We start from the raw sequence: 18,911 nt of genomic DNA, 5'->3' as shown, positions 1-18,911 counted from the left end.
GTTTGCTATAACTTAGTTCTTTATACAGATTACCTCCTTCCCCGTCAATGTTTCAGATCTAACTTGTAGGTGGTAGAGAAGAGTTACTCACCCCAGTAGCTGCCACATCGTCTGGGTCAGAGAGTCTGAACTCTGCTCACAGTGCAAATTGTTGGAGTAAAAAGAAGGCTTCTCTGCTTCAAGGATGGATTCCCTGAAATAAGGAATCGACACCAGCCATTATAACAACCACGGAATCAATCAGATAAAACCTTGGATTCACTTTAAAATCTGTATTCAAGCATATGCAGGGGAAGAATCACAGTCTTCGTCACCGAGTAATGGTTTCACACACAATAATACAGTTACTGAGGTGTGAAGTCCTCGTGTACAATCATCTATGACCACCGGTCGGCCTACAACTAATCAGCGGAGCTACATTGATTTATTAACACTTATCACACTGGCTGCTGAGTGGCTTCGCAGCATCTCCATCTCCCCGTAGCATGTGGAGCCGACCTCAGTCTATTGGAATGTGTTGTTGTACAGTTTTAACCTTGCTCTGGCTTTTCCAGCTTGGTCTGCAATTTTTAAAGATAAGCACACAAGCATGCACAGCACCCTTTAACCTGAATTCATGCCTTACCCTTATTTTGGTCTTAAGTATACTTTTTATCCCCTTACATCATGAGCCCTAATTTTGTTCATTAATCCCTTGTGTGGCACCGTATTGAATTATTTCTGAAAATTCAAGTACACCACATCCACTGGTGCCCCCTTATCTATTCTGCTAGTTCCAACCTCAAAAACCTCTAACAGATTTGTCAAACATGATTTCCCTTGCATAAATACGTTTTGACTCTGCCCAAGCCTACTATGATTTTCTAAATGCTGTTACCACATCCTTAATAATAGGCTCTAGCTTTTTCCCCACTACTGATGTCAGGCTTACTAGTCTGCAGTTCTCCATTTTCACGCTCCTTCCTCTCCTAAATAGCGGGTTCAAATGAGTTACCTTCCAATCTGCGGGAACCATTCTAGAATCTATGAAATGTTGGTTAATAACAATCAATGCATCCATTATCTCTATCAAAAGACTACGATGAGGCCATCAGGTCCAGGGGATTTATCAGCTTTCAGTCTCTTTAATTTTTCCAGTACATTTGTTACTACTACTAATTACTTCCACTTCCTCATTTTCGATAGACTCCTGATATTCCATTATTTCTGGAAGGTTTTTCGTGTCTTCTTCTTTGAAGACAGAGACAAGGTATTTTTAGTTTCTCTGTCATTTCCTTATTCTCCATTATAATTTCCCCTGTCTCTGCCTGCAGGGGAACCACATTTACTTTCGGCAATCTTTTCCTTTTTACCTACCTATAGAAACGTTTACAGTCTGTTTTTATGTCTCTCGTTAGGTTACTCTCATATTCTATTTTCCCTTTCTTTATCAATTTATTTGTCATTTGCTGAATTCTAAAATCGTCCCAATCCTCAGGCTTACTGCTCTTTTTTGGCAACATTATGGATTCCCAGCCTTGTTAGCCCTCCCCAAATTCATTAACTCAGACCTCTCCGTATTGAATTCCATTTGCCAAGTTCTGCCAAGTTCATTTAAAAAAATGTAAATGTTAGCAGTTTGCAGCATTGAATATTAACAGAACTTTAACCTTCCTGTGCGTGTCACTGCACGCTACACTGCTCACTGCATCGAGTTTTTAATAAGCTTTCTCTATCAGAGGCGAGGAACCACAACCCAAGCACGCAGAGCAGTGGGTGGTGGGAATCGAGTCGAAAGTGACAGAGTAACAAAGAACAAATCTGTTGTCTTTTATATGAGTAACACAAATTTGCAACAGTACATCAAAAGATCAATATGTTACAATTACCCTGACCAGGAATAGACAACGCAGAGCAAGACAGAAGGGTAATTGGAGAGAAAGGTACGGATCAAATCAGTTCATCACTGTCTAGAATGAAATATTCGGGTGCGCTTTATTCTTCAAGTTAAAAATGGACGTCGTACGTTTTAGTTTTGCAACAACTTTGACAACGTGCAATGTGAGAGATATTTTTGTATTCGTTTCTGGGATGTGAGCGTAGCTGGCAAGGCCAGTATTTATTGCCATTTGTAATTGCACCTGGGAAGGTGCTGATGAGTCGCTTTCTTGTACAGCTGCAGTCCTTGTAGTGAAGGGACTCCCACAGTTTGTTCTTTGCTGCACTGTCACTTTCCAAATGATACCCACCACCCAATGATCTGCATTTGATGTATCAATATGGCATTGCTTTGTGCACTTTTTCGATTAAAACATCAAACTGTTTATTTTAAAATAACAGAGACTGCAAAACATATGCAGTCAAATTGGTATTTTTATTGCAACGGTACTGTTATCATCTTATTCGTCAGTAAAATCAACGCTGATGTCCTCCCTCTCTCTCAGTCTTTCTCTCAATCTCCATCCTAGCCTCCCCCTCTCACGTTTCACCACCCACCCTCTCCCTCCATCCCTCCCTCTCCCTCCAACCATCACTCTCCAATCCTCTCCCTTTCTTCCACGCTCTCTCTACCCTGTCCCTCCCACCCACACTCTCCCATCCATCCTCTCCATCTCTCTCTCCCCTCCCTCTGCCTCCCACACTCTCCCTTCCTCCAAACATATCCCACACCATCCCACCCTCTTATCCACACATTCCCTCCCTTCCTGCCTCTCCCTCCCTACTTCCATCACACCCTGTCCCTCCCACCCGCACTCTCCCACCCAACCTCTCCATCTCTCTCTCCCCTCCCTCTGCCTCCCACACTCTCGCTCCCACCCTCTCCCTTCCTCCAAACATATCCCACCCTATCCCACCCTCATCCACACATTCCCTCCCTTCCTGCCTCTCCCTACCCCCTTTCTCTCCCTCCCTACCTCCATCACACCCTGTCTCGCTCAACCTCTCCCTTTCCCTCCCTCTCTCCCTCTCCCTGCCTGTCTCCTAATATCTCCCTCAACCTCCACTTGATTACAACATTTTTATTGCTTGTCCAGGCCCACATGATCCCAGGTTGCGCTTATGATGTTGGAATACATGGGGACCTAAGCTGAACTGCGCAGCTAGGCCTCGGAGTCTAAGTTCCTCCAGTACCATCAGGTATTTTCATTAAAACATTTCGGTCAGAGGCAGCCACAAATGGGAAGCCTCTGACAACAATTTGTGGCCCATTCCTGTACATCCATCATCATAGGCGGTCCCTCAAAACAAGGATGATTTGCTTCCACGCCATAAAAGGTTGAGTTCACAGATATTTCGAATGAAGGACCGAAACTAGTTCCTCAAGGGTGGAAGATGCCTGTGCATACATTTTTTATTAATGTGTGGTGGCCGTTGCACACCAGCCATCACACGGGCTTGACAGAGCTAGGTCTTAGTCCAGTGGTGATATTACCCAATACGACTTGAGACCAGCTCTGCTGCACGGACCTAGTGCGCACACATATCACAGAGTGGGCTGGCCTATGCTGACCCTGGGCCCCTGGCCCCGAACTCATGCCTCCCCTGGGCCCAGAACACATCCCTCCACAGTCTCTCACTGCTCCTTCGACCCGGCCTCGCTGCTCCTGCTGTATCTGTCCATGCTCCAATCATCGACCTGGACCTTGATGATGTCGCCCTTCGATACCATCACCCACCTGCACCAGTTCGCGCTGCTCCCTGGAGTGGTATGCCTCCATGCTGTTCCCTATTCTTGTGCATAAATAATTATTGAAGGGCAGAAATTACAGGGCACTGGGGCAAGTGCAGGAGCATGAGACTAATTGAATATCTCTTCGAAAGAGCCAGCAAAAGCATGATGGCTTGAATGACGTCCTTTTATTCTGTATGATTTTATTATACTATGAATTAGTATAATTAAATGATAGAATCATAGACATTTACAGCACGAAAGGAAGCCATTTAGGACCTGCCATCTTCCACCTTCTCTCTCTCCTACCGTCTCTCTCCCTCTCAAACAGTCTTCCTACCTCCCACCCTCCCTCCCTCCCTCTCTCTCTCTCTCTCACGCTGAGCTTTACCCTTGCCCTCACTCTCTACCATTCCCCCACCCTCCTTCTTCTCGTCACCCTCCTTCCCTGTCTCTCTCTCCCTCCCTCCCTCTACCACCTTCCCCCTCTCTCCATTACCCTCCCTCTTTTCTCCCTCTCCCTCACTCCCTTCCTCTCTCCTCTTCCCTCACTCCCTTCCTCTCTCCTCTTCCCTCACTCCCTTCCTCTCTCCCCTTCCCTCACTCCCTTCCTCTCTCCTCACTCCCTTCCTCTCTCCTCTTCCCTCACTCTCCATCTCCGAAACCCACTCTCTCCCTCCCTCCCCTCACTCTCCATCTCCGAAACCCACTCTCTCCCTCCCCTTCCTCCCACCCTCTCCCTTCCCCTCCCTCACTACCTCCATCCTGAACCCTTCCTCTCCTCCCTCCCTCTCTACTTAAGCCTCCCTCCCTCTCTACTCATCCTTCCCTCCCTCTTCCCCTTCTATTTATCCTCTGTACCCTTCCTTCCCTCCCTCTCTCCCTTCCTTCCCTCCCTCTCCCTCTCCTCCCACTCTCCCACTTCCCCCCTCTCTCCCACTTCCTCCGTCTTTCTCTCCCCCTCCCTCTCTCTGCCATTCTCTCTCCGGCTCCCCCTTCCTCCCTCTCCTTCTCCCTCACTCCCCATCTCCCCCTTCCTGTCCCCCTCTCGCTCTCTCTCCCATTCGTTCCTTTTCTCACACCCTCTATTTCACCCTCTCTGCTCCCTTCTCTCTCCCGCTCCCTCTTCCTCCCTATCTCCCCCTTCCTCCCTATCTCCCCCTTCCTCCCTATCTCCCCCTCCCTCTCTCCTCCATTCTCTCTCCCGCTCCCCTTCCTCCCCCTCCCTATCTCACCCTCCGTCGCTCTTCCTCCCATTCTCTCCCTCTCTCTCTCTCTCCCACTAGTTCCCTCTGTCCCCCTCCCCAACCATCCCTCTCAACTCCAACTTATCTGTCTACCCTACCCTCTCTCCCTCTCTCTCTCCCCTTCTCCCACTCGCTCCTCCCCCTCCCTCTCTCGCCCTCCTCTCTTTCTTTCTGTCTCCGTCTCCATCGTCGTCGTCGTCGTCTGTCTGTCTGTCTGTCTGTCTCTCTCTCTCTCTCTCTCTCAAACTCCCCCTACCTCTCCCTTTCTCCTTATCTCTCACACTGGCCACTCCCGCCACCGCTCCTCCCGGCTTCGCACTCACGTCCCGGCAGGACCGTCCCCAGTGTCCACTGCCGCCTTCTCATTGGAGCAGACCAGCTAAGCGCCACCGCTCCCCAACCTGACTGGTTGCGAGTTCGGGCTTGCCCTGATCGCCCATTGGTCGGTGCAATTGTCACTCAGTCCAGACCACGTGCTACCAGCCCCCGGCCCATCCCGGGACAGAAAAACTGAATATTGTTTATTATAGATAGGTTATTTTACAGAAATAGGAATTTCACTTGTAAATATTGCATTTGGAAACTAATGCATCAGCTAATATTAACAACATTGTCGATTAATATACAACATTTCGATTGGAGTCAGTGTAAAGTTTCCAGTCAGATGAACAGCACTCGGTCCAATCAGCATTGTTGCTTTTGCAATTAACTCAACTGGCTTATTCCGTACACCAGGAAGAGCGGGTCAGTTGCCGAGTGTAACAGGGACTGGCGCTGCTGTGTCAGGATGGTGACACTGACACCTACCGCGGTAACTGTTTGCTTGTTGATATCTGCGGGTGAGGACCACTTTCTCTTCGAATTTCTTTTAGTAATTACAGAAACAAGGCAGCAAGCGATTGTCGTAGAAAATCAGATTAAGACATAAGACGTTATTATTTCTGTATTATGTCGGGTCTGAGTGTTTCTCTTTACTCCTTCCTTTCTTTCCGCAGTTGAGCCCCAGTATTTTACTATCCAGACAGAAAACAGTTGGATAAATGTGACCGCGGGAGACAACGCATTATTTTCAGTGGCGCCATCAGCTGGGGTGCAGAGTGGGAGATGGGAATTCGAGGGGAGGAATATCGTTGCGTGGAACGGTACAACTGGTGATATCATTAATGATTACACAAACTGGACTGAGTTATTCCTCCCGAACGGATCGCTCCTGCTGAAGTGGGTGACAGTTTCGGACAGTGGAGAGTACACTGTTACCATGATTCCAAACATCGGCATTCAAGCAAGTGCAACCATCACTCTGCATGTAGTGGGTAAGTGAAAGCTTTTTGTGTGCAGAAAGGTGTTCTTTAACTATTTTAAGTGTATTCCCGCCACAAGTCGTTCTTCACCAGGTATATAAACAGATTGGGAGCAAAACTACAATATAGCAAACCCTATAACCGGTATCACTGTCATGGTGCCGCACAGACTAGCCAATATGTTATTTGTTATTGATCATTGTGTTTGATGTCTAAATGCTAAATAATATAGAATAGTCCCGCGTATTTGTTATCCTGCAATGTTCCTTTATCAGGAATGAAATGAGATCGCTGCCACCCCACAGTATTACCCTCCAAAATCCACTCTTGAACACAAGAAAGTGCTGCAAATACAATGAGAACCTTAAAGAAAGTCAAGCGGTAACGTGTCACGGGGCATTGTTGCACAGCTCGGGACATGTTTTGCAAATAAAAGGTGAATTGGCCTTTTTCCCTGGAATTGAACAGGTGGAAATTCAAATATGGATTTTACAACATATTTCTGCAGATGTATCGATGCCAAATGAAGTAAAAAGGGAACAGAGAATCACATTGGATCTTTCGTAAAGCAAGTCAGCTGGAACGCCAACGCGTGTATAAGTGAGGAAAATATCTGTAATTCTTCTGTGGATTGTGCAAGACTGTTAGGCAGCGATTCACGGAAATTCCCCTGAATCTGCAAGAATCTTAACAAGGATACATACTGGTCACCTAATATTCAGCAATAACTACGTCATCCAATAACTTCTTTACCCAGAGCGTGGTTAGGATGTGGAACTCGCTCCCCAAGGTGTAGTTTTGAGGCGAAAAACACAATTAGATTTTAGATGAAGCTAGTTAAACACAAGAGGGAGAATGCGATGAACGAAATTGCTGAAGGTTTAGAAGAGCTAGAGTGGGAGAAAGCTCGTGTGGAGCATAAACATTGTTAAAATAGTGTTGTCAGGAGCATTGTTGGCCCCTTACAAACTGATATCGGAGATATTGTCAGTGATATTAAGGAAATGGTGGACATGTTGAACAATTACTTTATACCTCAATTCTTACAGAGGGTAGTGAATGTTTGGAATTCTCTACCCGGAGGACTGTGGATGCTCAATCGCTGAGTATATGCAAGACAGAGAACGATAGATGATTGGACATCAAGGGATTATGGGGATAGTGTGGGAATGTGTTCTGCTAGAAGATCAGCCATGATCTTATTGAATGGTGGAGGGCTCACAGGGCCGAATGGCCTACTCCTGATCCTATTTCTTTTGTTCTTATGTTTCGATCTCAAGGTTTTAAAGGAAGTAGCTGAGCACATTGCAGATGCCCCAAATATAATCTTCTAAAGTTCTCTAGATTCAGGAGCCATTCCTTTAGATTGGAAAATGCCACGTGGCTCTGTGGTATTTAAGCATGGAGAGAGAGGGAAAGCTCTTTTATTGGAGCGCCGTGCTCTGGAACATCGTGCCCGCCCCCCCTCCCTCCCCGACTTGCGAGAGAACAGCTCCGCAGGTTGGGAAGTAAAAGAGCTGGAGCAAAAGCACTTCAACCTCCAGCGCGAGCTGCTCCAAGGATTTTGAACTGGGCAACTGGGTGACGTCATCAACACCCTGGTAGCCGTTTTGGAGCGTGGGCAGGAACATCGGCAGGACCCAGGTACGGAGGAGTGGGAAGGTTGGGGCGGAGGAGCGACAGATGGTGGTGCGGGGCCCAGAAGAGCCGAAGACCCAGGGACAGCACGGGCCAGCCCACACTGCGATATGTGCATGCACTAACTCCGTGCAGCAGACCAGGTCTCCAGTCTTCTTGGTTAACCATTGCCACTGGACCAAGACCTAGCTCTGTAAAGCCCGTGTGGTGGCTGGTGTGCAACGGTCACCACACAATAAGAAAAATCCACGCACAGGCATCTTCCACCCCCTCAAATGGAGTTCAGGACTGGAACATAGGGTCCTTCATCGAAACACCTGTGAACTCGTGGAAGCATGTCATCCACGTTTGATCACCGCCTCTGATGAGAGGGAAACCAGGGAATTATTGACCAATTAGCCTAAAATCTGTTGTCGGGAAATTATTAGCTTCTATAATTGAGCATAGGGTGACTGAAAATATCAAACATTTTCAGTTAATCACGGAGACCTAGCATGGAATTTTGAAACATAGATCATGTCTGACAAACCCGATTGAAATTTTTGAGAGGTGACTAAAGTACTGGGCAGGAATTGTCTATGGATGCTATTTATATGGACTTCCAGCAGGCAATTGATAAAGTCACCGATAAGAGACTGTTAACTAAAGTAGAAGCCCATGGAAAAGAAGGCAAACTACTAACCTGGTTAGGAAATTGGCTGAGCAGCAGGAGACAGAGCGTAGGAACATTAATTGGCAGGATGTCACTATTGGTGCCCTGCAGGGATCTGTGTTGGGGTCTCAACTATCCACATTATTTATGAATGATTTATATGATGGCATAGGAAGCCATATATCCAAATTTGGCAGTGATACAAAGATATGCAGTGTCGATGGAAGCATAACATTATGAAGGGATATTGATAGAATAAGTGAATTGCAATTGGATTTCAAAGTAGGCAAATGGGATCGCCATCCACATTGGACATAAAATTGATAGAACTGAGTACTTTCTAAAAGGTGAAAAGCTAAAATGCAGTGGAGCCCAAAATGTCTTAGGGTCCATGTAAATAGCTCATTAAAATGTCCTGAACAGGTATAGAAAATAATCACGTAGTCTAATGGAATGTTGGCCTTTATATCTAGAGGACTAGAATATAAGGGGGCAGAAGTTATTCAATAGCTACACGAAGCCATGGTTAGACCACACCTGGAATACTGTGAGCAGTTCTGGGCACCGCACAGTAGGAGGGATATATTGGCCTTGGAGAGAATGCAGCGTAGGTTGGCCAGAATGATACCCGGACTCCAAGGGTTAAATTACAAGGAGAGATTACACAAATGAGGCTTCCCTAGAATTTCGAAGGTTAAGCGCTGATCTGATCGAAGTTTGCAATAAATTGGCGGGGTGGGGGAAGTTCCTATCATTATAAATGAGAACCCCCCTCCCAAACACACAAAACATTAATAAAAAATAGAAAAAATACACTACGTATTTAACATTCATTTAAATTACAGTTATTTATATATTATAAATATATATTTTTCCAATTTTTTTTAAAAAGTAATTTTAATTATGCTTTAAAATAAATTTAACGCGGGATTTTAAATTAAAATGTGTTTTTTAAATTTTATTTTAAATGTTTTAAGAGTGTTTTAAAACTCTTACGCCTGTAGAAGTAAGCTATGTGTCTGCTTTTATCCGGCGCAATAGTTTTCAGGACATCTGCTGGATAAGATATGGGTAAGTACTGCAATCTTGCCCATGTGAATGTCCTGGCTGTGGAGATGCGGAGGAACGCTTGACAGATCGGAAAAGCCGGTTTTCAGCGGATGCGCATGCACACTCCGTATGGACCCAGGTGGCTGGAATTTCAGGGATAGTCTAAAAATTAGAGCCGGATCTTTCAGGAGTGAAATAAGGCTGGAGGGCCAGAATGGCCGTCTCCTGTACCGACGTTCCTATGTAAGTTCTCCCAAACGGAGTATCCAAATGATGTGATACATCAGATAATATGATGCGTAATATTCCTAATTCTCTAGATTGTGCAATCAGATTCGTGCAGATACATGATGGATCTTCTTTCCTGTATAAACGTTCACTTCACAATGGCGCTCTCTCCTCGATGCCCGGAAATAACTCGTATGCTATTATCTCATTTCAAGCTGTCTCCATTTGCAGCTTCATGGTTCCTACTATTTCCCCTTACATTGTCAACCGTTTTAAATGCTTGTCTGGCTCCCTCTTTGGTGTTATGATTGAATGGGGATCAATAGCCACTAATGTTCTATATTCTAATAATTATTTGCAGGGACAATATCTTATAACCTCCACATTTGGCTTTCCAATGTGACTCTAAGGTTTATGCATCTTTCACTGCTTTACAGATGAAATTATCTCCCTTTAATTTTCGCCCGATACAGTAAAAACAGCCCCGCTTCTGAGTCCCTCATCTCAACTATATCCTCTGATGGCTCATCCCAGTGATATCCCGAAATAGCAAACAGTTCCCTAACTATGGCCTGATGAAGTTCTCGTGCAGATTCATCGTCAACTTCTTAAGTTTTGTACTTACCTGCATAAAGCCCAGAAACTATGTGTCCATGTTTTCCTTCTTTACAGTTTTCGGTTGAAATCCTAGTTACCTCTGCAGCTCAGTCCCGACATCACTCAGTTCCTGTACCACATTGACAATATTCCCTATATTTTGGATTTTTACTTTCAGTTATTGGAAGTGATAAATGGGAATAATGTATAACAGGCAGTTGCTCCACAATCGCCTTTTTTGATCATATTGAAAAAACGTCAAGTCCCCCCAATCCAGTTGACTTCAATGAAAAAATAAAATGGGCAAAGAGCAAAATGGGCTGCTGAATCTCCATTGCCTGTTGGGCCCGCCCCGCAATACCAATTTCACCCAATAGCTCACTACCGAAGTAAGATGCACCAAATTGCAAGGCTCAGAGATGGAATTTGAAATGCTATGAAATATACGTTACAGGTCATGCAACATATTCGTTTTGGAAATTGATATAAAGAACCCAATGCCTTTAGGAGTTTTGATGACAATGCGGCCAACAATAGCGAGTTAATTCAGCGCTGCCCCAGCGCTCGACAGGGCTCATGAGCATCAAGAGCTGTACAGATTAATTTGGAGTATATGGGGGGATCAACAGCATCGGGATTGAACCAGCTTGACAGTCATGGAGTTACATAGAGTCGTATTTGAATGAGATGATCATTGGTTGTGTAGGATTCAATCATGCCCGACCTTATTCATTGTATCCCTTAAACTTGCCAACAGTCAAACGCTATGACAATACCATCTGTAATATATATTTCTCTTACAGTTGCACATCGCTACTGAAATGCAACTGTCTCTGGTGTATAATAATACCGTCCATTATTTTGTCTTATTGCATTTTTTCAGATCAATTCCTTGATGACAATAACATACGCAGTGGCGCCATAGCAGGCATAGTGATTGCTGCTCTTTTTAGTGTGGGTTTGATCAGCGGGATCAGTGTATGGTTGGTCAAAAGGAAAGCAGCCGGGTAAATATACATTTTCCAATTTTAACTCTATCTTTAATTTCTTTGGTGAAAGCCCAATGGATTGAATTTAATCGGTTTGTAAGAAGTTGTTTCCAAATATTTGTATATCACATTTCAAAAGTATCTTAATTTTGAGGCATGTTTCCACAGCTGGTATTAATTGACGTTATTTTCGGAGTGACAGGAATCTGCCCTACAAACGCCTCGCGCTGTAATTACACCCTCCCTCCACTGTTGATGCTGCAGTGCCTCAGTTTTGCATCTCAATTCCTCAGTCTGTATACAGGGAAACCTCATAAGCTTCCACCATCATTAATTTGCTTTCCAAATTATACCAATTTGACTGCAAATAACAGTATAACAGAGATGTTAATAAATAAGAGCACAATGTACGAGGTTATACTAGGAGCCTCAAATATATCTCCGTGCCCTGATCACATTGTAGGCCATGCTGTGCTTCACCTGAAGACATTTGTTCTTGACTCCTGATGTAGAGATCACGCATGAAACTTCTTGGTTCAAGTTAGCAAAACAGTTTCCATGCAAAATTTGCCATTTATAGAATTTCGGTTGCAGATCATATTTTGAATGAATTATTGCAATATCCTGAAAAGGTTAAATTTTGGTATGTTGCACAACATTTATTTAGGATGGAAGTTCAAAAACGGGGACACAATAATGCGAACGTTAATTCAACAGTAAGAGGTAAGTGAAATACTGCATCACTTCAACATTGGTTTGCGAAAGCATGTTTTAAGCCTGCTTGTTGATTTGTAACAACTTTAGCTAGCCATATATCATACACATTTGTAAATGTTGTTTTGCAGCTAAAAGACCAGAAGCTAATGCAACAACCCCTGTATTGTGCTTTCCAAATTAGGTAATTGCATAGCATTCGTAATGTTGGTTTGGAAGAAGATGATATAAGCACGTGTTTAGCTCAAAGTTATTTTTAACATAGCTCTTGCAACATGAGACTAAGATGCGAATGGTGAAAGGAAGGGATCCTAAAAACAAAGTCCAGCGCAATGGAAATCCCTTTAATTTGATAGCAGCCAATCTCTATTGCTGGCTCCATTTTCACGTGATTTTCTCAGCATGCACAGACTTGAGCAATCCTTCTACCAGCTCAAGAGCTCATAGATGTTTTACGGTGATACATAATGGCGACGAGTTAGAAATTTTGCGAAAGCTACAATATTTTAATTGTTTGCTAATTGGTTGTTGTATTTTTAATGCCAGTCAGCTATACTAACACCCAAATAATGAAGAATTGATTGAAGCTTTGACCTTGTACCATGGTATAATACGGGCGTTAACGAATCGATGGCCCATTTTATATTTCTCTCCACTTTCCATTGATTAGAATAGAAATAAAAATCTGGCCAAATGTAAAACGGACTTCCGATACGCCATCGCCCACTTTACATTCTCGCTCACAGTCAATATTGCCTGCATTGTTTGGTGGGTTCTCGGATTCTCATTCCCTGATCAACTTTGTCCGCACTATATCCTTTGACCATAAAATACTAGTTATGATCCCTGCAGCCTTTAAGTTGATAAGCACAGCATCCAGTCAAATAACAGAGACAATTCAATAAAAGCAGTCATTTCTTATAATGTATATCGATTATTCTCTCTATTGTATTGCCATCTAGTGTTACATGATCGCATTTTCAAGGCTGATAATATGGTGATATTCCCACAGATACCTCTGCTACAGTCAGTGAGAACTCTGGAGGGACCTATGAAAATATTCCAAGAAAGCAAAAGGTTGGTGCAGTTCTATTAATATTCCATTCTGTTGGTGAACGCAGTAAACAAAGGGGAACCTAATCATGTTTACAACCATCGAAGTCACGGTTCCACTAGTAGCAGCAAATTGGAGTTACATATAACCCAGACCAGGGTGGGGGTGGCAGGCATCCTAGACTCAGTGCATTAGTGTACCAGTTGTATCTTTATGACAATCCAACAATGGTGCTAGAAAGAATATTGGGCTGAATTTTGACTTTTGCATCTGAAACAAAAGTCTTTGGTGGTGCGAAAATTGGCGTTCGAGGCACTATCCCCCGTTTCCCTACCAGCAGCAAAAGTGAACATTCACCTGTTGCAATTTAATTTGAGGGACGGATTTTCTAAGGAAGCTATTCTAACTTTTAGCTCGGGATAAGTGATGGATAACCATTAGATCTGAAACAACTACATGGGATTCATTGTGTAATTGTTTACACTGTTTATCGAATTGCTTTTGTACAGGAGAGAGCTGCGGAACCAGTGAATGGAAACTCCCCTTACATGGTAAGGAATTTACCTTGTTTGTTCTTTAATTATTCACTTTCATTTAAAAAAAAATCATAGTTCTCTTTAGCTGCATTTTATTTCTCAGCCAATCTTTAGCTAAACAGAATCATGTCTTTACATTTAACAGGGATTACAGCTGCAGGATCAGTCAGTTTACAGTGATCTGATGAGGTATGTGGACAGATCATTTCATAACTGCGAAGAAAATGTCGATATTTTTTATCTGTTCTCAGGATATGGATGTGTTTAATTGCAACAGAAAAATGTGCTGATTGGGTCCCCTTGATTATATGACCTGATTGTTGATTGGCCCCCTTGGAGGAGAAGACACATCCAGCAGTTTCTCTGGAATGTAGAATTATAAATGCCCTGCCTATGTAATCATTGACTTTGCAAAGTGTAATTCGAACCATTCTGACTGCTGACTCCAGACAGAAGAGGGATCACTTGGAATAAAGAGGACGTACTCTTCCGGGTTAAGACCTTCTCCCATCCCACAAACAAGGGCCTGATCGCCTCCCTTCCCCTCCCAAATATCTGACCTCACTGCACCATCCCCCAAATTCTGACATTCACCCCCTGCTACATGCCTGACCAAATTCCTGGCCTGCTCCCCTGCCCAAGTACCTCCCCCATGGATTAAAAAACTTCTCACCAGAACAAGTTCCTGACCTTAACCTCACCCCCACCGTAGATGGGACATTTTGTGTGGTTCACCGATTGCTAACAAGTTTATTGGACATGAAGTGAATAGTGACCGTGTCGTGACTTCCCGATTTTGTTCACTCCAAATATGGCACTTGTCATACACGCCCGAGCTTTCTGAGAAATTGGGTGTGGGTGCAAAGGGGGTCGGGTTGGAAGAACGTGATCCGGCTTTCCTGAATACTGTCCTCTTCGATCCCCTCATCCACAATCTCTTTCTCGCCACTCTCTGTCTCTCCCCCACTCTCTCTCTCTCCCCCACTCTCTCTCTCCCCCCAGTATCGTTCCCCCACCACTCTCTCTCTCTCTCCCCCACCACTCTCTCTCTCTCCCCCCCAGGTTCTCTATCCCTCCCCCCAGTCTCCCTTTCTCTCCCATGCTCTCTCTTTCTGCCCCCACTCTACCTCTCCCCCACTCTCACTCTCTCTAACCCACTCTCTCTATCTCCCCCCGTCTCGTGCTCTTCCCCAGTCTCTCTCTTCCCCACTCTCTCTCCCTCTCCCCAGTCTCTGCCTCTCTCCTCTCTCTCTCTCTCCCCCAGTCTGTGTCTCATTGCCACTTTCTCTCTCTCTCTCTCTCTCTCTCCCCACCCCCTCTATTTCACTCTCCCCCAGAGACTCTCTCTCTCTCTCTGCCCCAATCCATTTCTCACCCACCTTCGATGTTTTGTCTCTTTCAGAAGGCCACAAAAATGTTCCTCCAGATAATCACAATTATATTTTAGCAAAAGTCCTGGTTATAACCCAAAAGTCCCGGAATCAGCTCCAGCTCCAGCTTGAGCGGCGATGTTCTCAACGCAGATCACGTTTCGGCCCCACTTCCGGCTTTCACATTTATCGCTGTGCACATGCGCGATTGTATCGAGCACGCATTTGCCAAAAAGGGACGGGCAGGTGGAGGCCAAGGCACACATGCACAGATAGCGTTTGATGCAAATAATGGGGAGGGGGCGGGGAATTGCGGCCAGAGGCCGCCTCCGATGAAAAAAATCTACAAAAGTACCTGGTGGTCCCGGAGCAAACTATGATTCCGATCGAAGGCCTAGATTCACTGCAGCACATGTGAAGATGTATTTCAGGTCGGCATGCACAAGCTGGAGTCATGTGAGCCTGGACAACCAATCACTGTGCAGTATTCTCATTGATAAAATTGGGAGCTCTGTGCGAGTTCCCATCACTATCGATAAGTAAACTCCCTAAAACACTGAAACACAGCACAATAAATAAATAAAACACCTCACATATTTAAAATTAATTGAAATTAAATGCAATTAAATGGTTTTGCAAAAAAATTTTGGGAGATTTAAAAAAAATGTGTTTTAATAGAGTTAAAAATAAACTTTTGTTAACGGACATAGTTTTTAGTACAAAATCAATATTTAAATTAATTTTTTATGTTTTAAAATTCTTATGCTGGTTAAAGTAAGCTATGTGCCTGCTTTTACCAGGTGTAAAAGTTTGAAGGACATTCACTGGGTATGAGATGGGCAAATAGCCCAATCTCTCCCACACGGATTTCCTTCTCCTGGAGATACGGAAAATCTGTCCAGTGAAATCTTGACAGATCGGAAATGCTGGTTTTCGGCACATGCACATCGCACGCCGAAAATTGGCTTTTGTGAGACCTTGCCAGGTCCATGTCCACTATGTATGGACTCAGCGAGGCTGGAATTATTGGCCCTGTCACTATGTCAGGATATGGGCATCACGTGTCAAGGCAGTGTTTACGTCTGGTCCTTAGTTGCCCTAATGGCATTAAATGTCAACTGTGTAGTGTAGGACTGGAGGCACATGTAGACTGCATACAGTGATTTGATTCTTTTGTGGAAGTAAATTACAGGACCAGTTGGGTTTTACAACAACTGCACATCTCACATCGTCATTCCCAGTGCATTCAGCGGCTTTGTGCAATATCTCATACCCAACAACCCATTCTATCCTTGAAGGAGCATAGATTGCCACTTCACATAAGCAATGCAATCTGCTGTAATTTCGCAAAAGCAACGTGTTTCACTGAAAATATTCGTACATACTTAGATTCAACTTTACATTTTTTGTGTTCCCACAGACATTAATGTTATTGGTGGCTCGTAGGACAATGTTGGTTTGTGCCTGGCTACAACAGAAGGACAACGAATTCAAACTGCATTTTATCAAGGAGGCTTTGAGGGCCCTCTTGACTATGGTTCCGCTTGATCACCGGTCACTGAGTGGGAGGCCACCTCGCCCACTGGCCCTGGCCACCCCTGTACCTTGCCATTGAACATTTCCTCTCTATCTCCACAGCATCAATTTGAGTCTGACTATTTCCCTGAAACTTTTACCAACAACGTCCCTTAACCACCTTCATAAGTAATTTCCCTCTGTGTTTTTCTCTGGAAAATACTGCCCCCAAGTCATTGACAACATAATTTTATAGTTCCGAACTGGGTCTCTTGGTGTTCCATTCGCCATGGAACTGGTTGAGCCATATGAAGCCTCACTTGCCCGTGTGAAAACTGCCCATTGATCTGGGATCACCCTGGGATCATCCTGGAGAACAACAATAAGCCTCCAGTTCTTTTCACCTCCACCACTGGTTTCCTTAAACCTGCACCCTCCCCCCTCACCTCCAGTGTCAAGTGAAAGGAGCTCATGAACTTCTTCATCACTAAGTTTGAGATCATCCGTTCAGCTTTCACTGTTGATTAAAAAGTCTACTACACAAATCATTTAAAATATTAATCGAGATGACTAGCTAGACAGACAGACACATAGACATAATGACAGACAGACACGTAGATAGAAAAACAGATCGACACTTACGCAGAAAGACAGACGCATAGACAGACAGACAGGCAGATACAGACAGACAGACAGAGACAGACACATAGAAAGGCAGACAGACACATACAGATAGACAGACAGACAGAGATAGACAGACACATAGACACACAGAGAGACAGACAGACAGACACATACACACAGACAGACAGACAGATGGGCGGAAAGGACACAATTGTTTTCAGAATTTCAAATTTCCAGTTTTTGTTTCTTAGGCAATTGATAATCAAACATTTTAGAAACATTGCAAATATTTTTCCAAAAAATCATACTTCTGAAGAGGAATGGTGATGGTGTTTGTGTATTTTGTGTATCGTGAATGACAACAAAGTGGTTCCAAGCTAATACTGTCCCATCTGGTAAAAGGTGATTTTCGTGTGACCCCAACTCCATGCAATGACCCACCTAATATATTTCATTGACGATCAAATCTGTGTTATTTTTGTATATTTTGAAAACATACTGATCTATATTGAATAAACAAAAATATATCAGACAGAATAATGTCATGTGACTTTATGCTTCATTTTGTATGTTTCACAGTTATTACTTAAAAAGTAGAAACTCTCCGGTACAATAACTATATCATGAGTGAGTTTACTTTTGAATGAGTTAGCTTTCAACGTGGTATTTCTGAACTCTGCAGACCATGTCAGTTTAACAGAATGTTCCAATAATTCAATATCATTATGTCATCCAGGGAAGACAGCCATGGTGAGAAGGGGAGAAAGTCCAATTAACACAACCTCCTCCACAGCACCAGTGGCCACAATAGCTGGACTTCCTTCTGACTAACCGCATTCGAACTGTTAAACCATAGAAAGGAAATGGCAGCTGTTTAGTTCCGCAGACATATTTTGAGAAAGACTGTGCAGCCCAGGTGTTGGGAACACTGACATAAGCTGTTCATGGAATATAAAAGAAACAGCAAATTATCTGAGGCCCATTTTCTACAACGCAGACCAGTTGGGAGGGACATTATTACATAGATTTGTTCAAATGCATAGATAAATAGTTGAAGGGCAAAAATTGCAGGGTTATGCGGAAAGTACAGACACATGGGAGTAGTTGGATAGCTCTTTCAGAAAGCCAGCAGAAGCACGATGGGATGAATGAGCTCCTATATTGTATGATTCTACGAATCTAGGAATTACATAGAATTTACTGTATAGAAATAGGCCTTTCTGCCAAATGTTCCATGCTGGTGTTTATGTTCGACAAATGGTTCCATTCACCATTCTTCGTCCAACCATATCAGCATAATCTTATATTCCTTTCACCCTCATGTTCGTATCTAGCCTCCCCTAAAAAACAACTACTGCATCTGCTAGCAAGTTCCACATTCTCACCACTCTCTGAATAAAGCGTTTTGTGCTAAATTCCTTATTGGATTTATTCGTGACTGCCTAACATTGATGGCGCACAGATTTCCACGTGTGGAAGCATAGGATTACATCGGATATACAACACAGGGATAGGTCATTTGGCACAACATGTCAATAGAAACATAGAAACAAAGAAAATAGGTGCAGGAGCAGGCCATTCAGCCCTTCTAGCCTGCACCGCCATTCAATGAGTTCATGGCTGAACATGAAACTTCAGTACCCCCTTCCTGCTTTCTCGCCATAACCCTTGATCCCCCGAGTAGTAAGGACTTCATCTAACTCTCTTTTGAATATATTTAGTGAATTGGTCTCAACTACTTTCTGTG

The 18,911-nt window shown here is 43.8% G+C and overlaps 1 protein-coding gene across 2 annotated transcripts; it reads left to right on the top strand.

Moving 5' to 3' along the window:
* Window positions 1-5,656: 5,656 nt before the first annotated feature.
* On the top strand, window positions 5,657-17,683 carry LOC139240316 (V-set and transmembrane domain-containing protein 5-like). 2 transcript variants are annotated; one of them, XM_070868793.1, is made up of 8 exons: window positions 5,657-5,735; window positions 5,892-6,209; window positions 11,246-11,369; window positions 12,019-12,074; window positions 13,078-13,142; window positions 13,629-13,670; window positions 13,801-13,844; window positions 16,446-17,683. In XM_070868793.1, the coding sequence occupies exons 1-8, from the start codon at window positions 5,684-5,686 to the stop codon at window positions 16,450-16,452; spliced, it is 708 nt and encodes a 235-aa protein (XP_070724894.1). In that variant the 5' UTR covers window positions 5,657-5,683; the 3' UTR covers window positions 16,453-17,683. The 2 variants fall into 2 exon arrangements, with proteins under 2 accessions (XP_070724894.1, XP_070724895.1); XM_070868794.1 differs by lacking the exons at window positions 13,629-13,670; window positions 13,801-13,844; window positions 16,446-17,683 and adding an exon at window positions 12,197-12,249 and having other exon boundaries at window positions 13,078-13,143.
* The last annotated feature ends 1,228 nt before the right edge of the window (window positions 17,684-18,911 follow it).

The sequence above is a fragment of the Pristiophorus japonicus genome, chromosome 31, assembly GCF_044704955.1.
Source record: "Pristiophorus japonicus isolate sPriJap1 chromosome 31, sPriJap1.hap1, whole genome shotgun sequence".
NCBI lineage: Eukaryota > Metazoa > Chordata > Chondrichthyes > Pristiophoridae > Pristiophorus > Pristiophorus japonicus.
This window is presented reverse-complemented; position numbering and strand designations above follow the sequence as displayed.

Coding starts and splice junctions, on each gene's coding strand:
- LOC139240316 (XM_070868793.1), top strand. CDS start 5,684: ATGGTGACACTGACACCTACCGCGGTAACTGTTTGCTTGTTGATATCT. Junction 11,370..12,018: donor GTCAAAAGGAAAGCAGCCGG/GTAAATATACAT, acceptor ACATTTATTTAG/GATGGAAGTTCAAAAACGGG. Junction 13,671..13,800: donor ATGGAAACTCCCCTTACATG/GTAAGGAATTTA, acceptor TACATTTAACAG/GGATTACAGCTGCAGGATCA.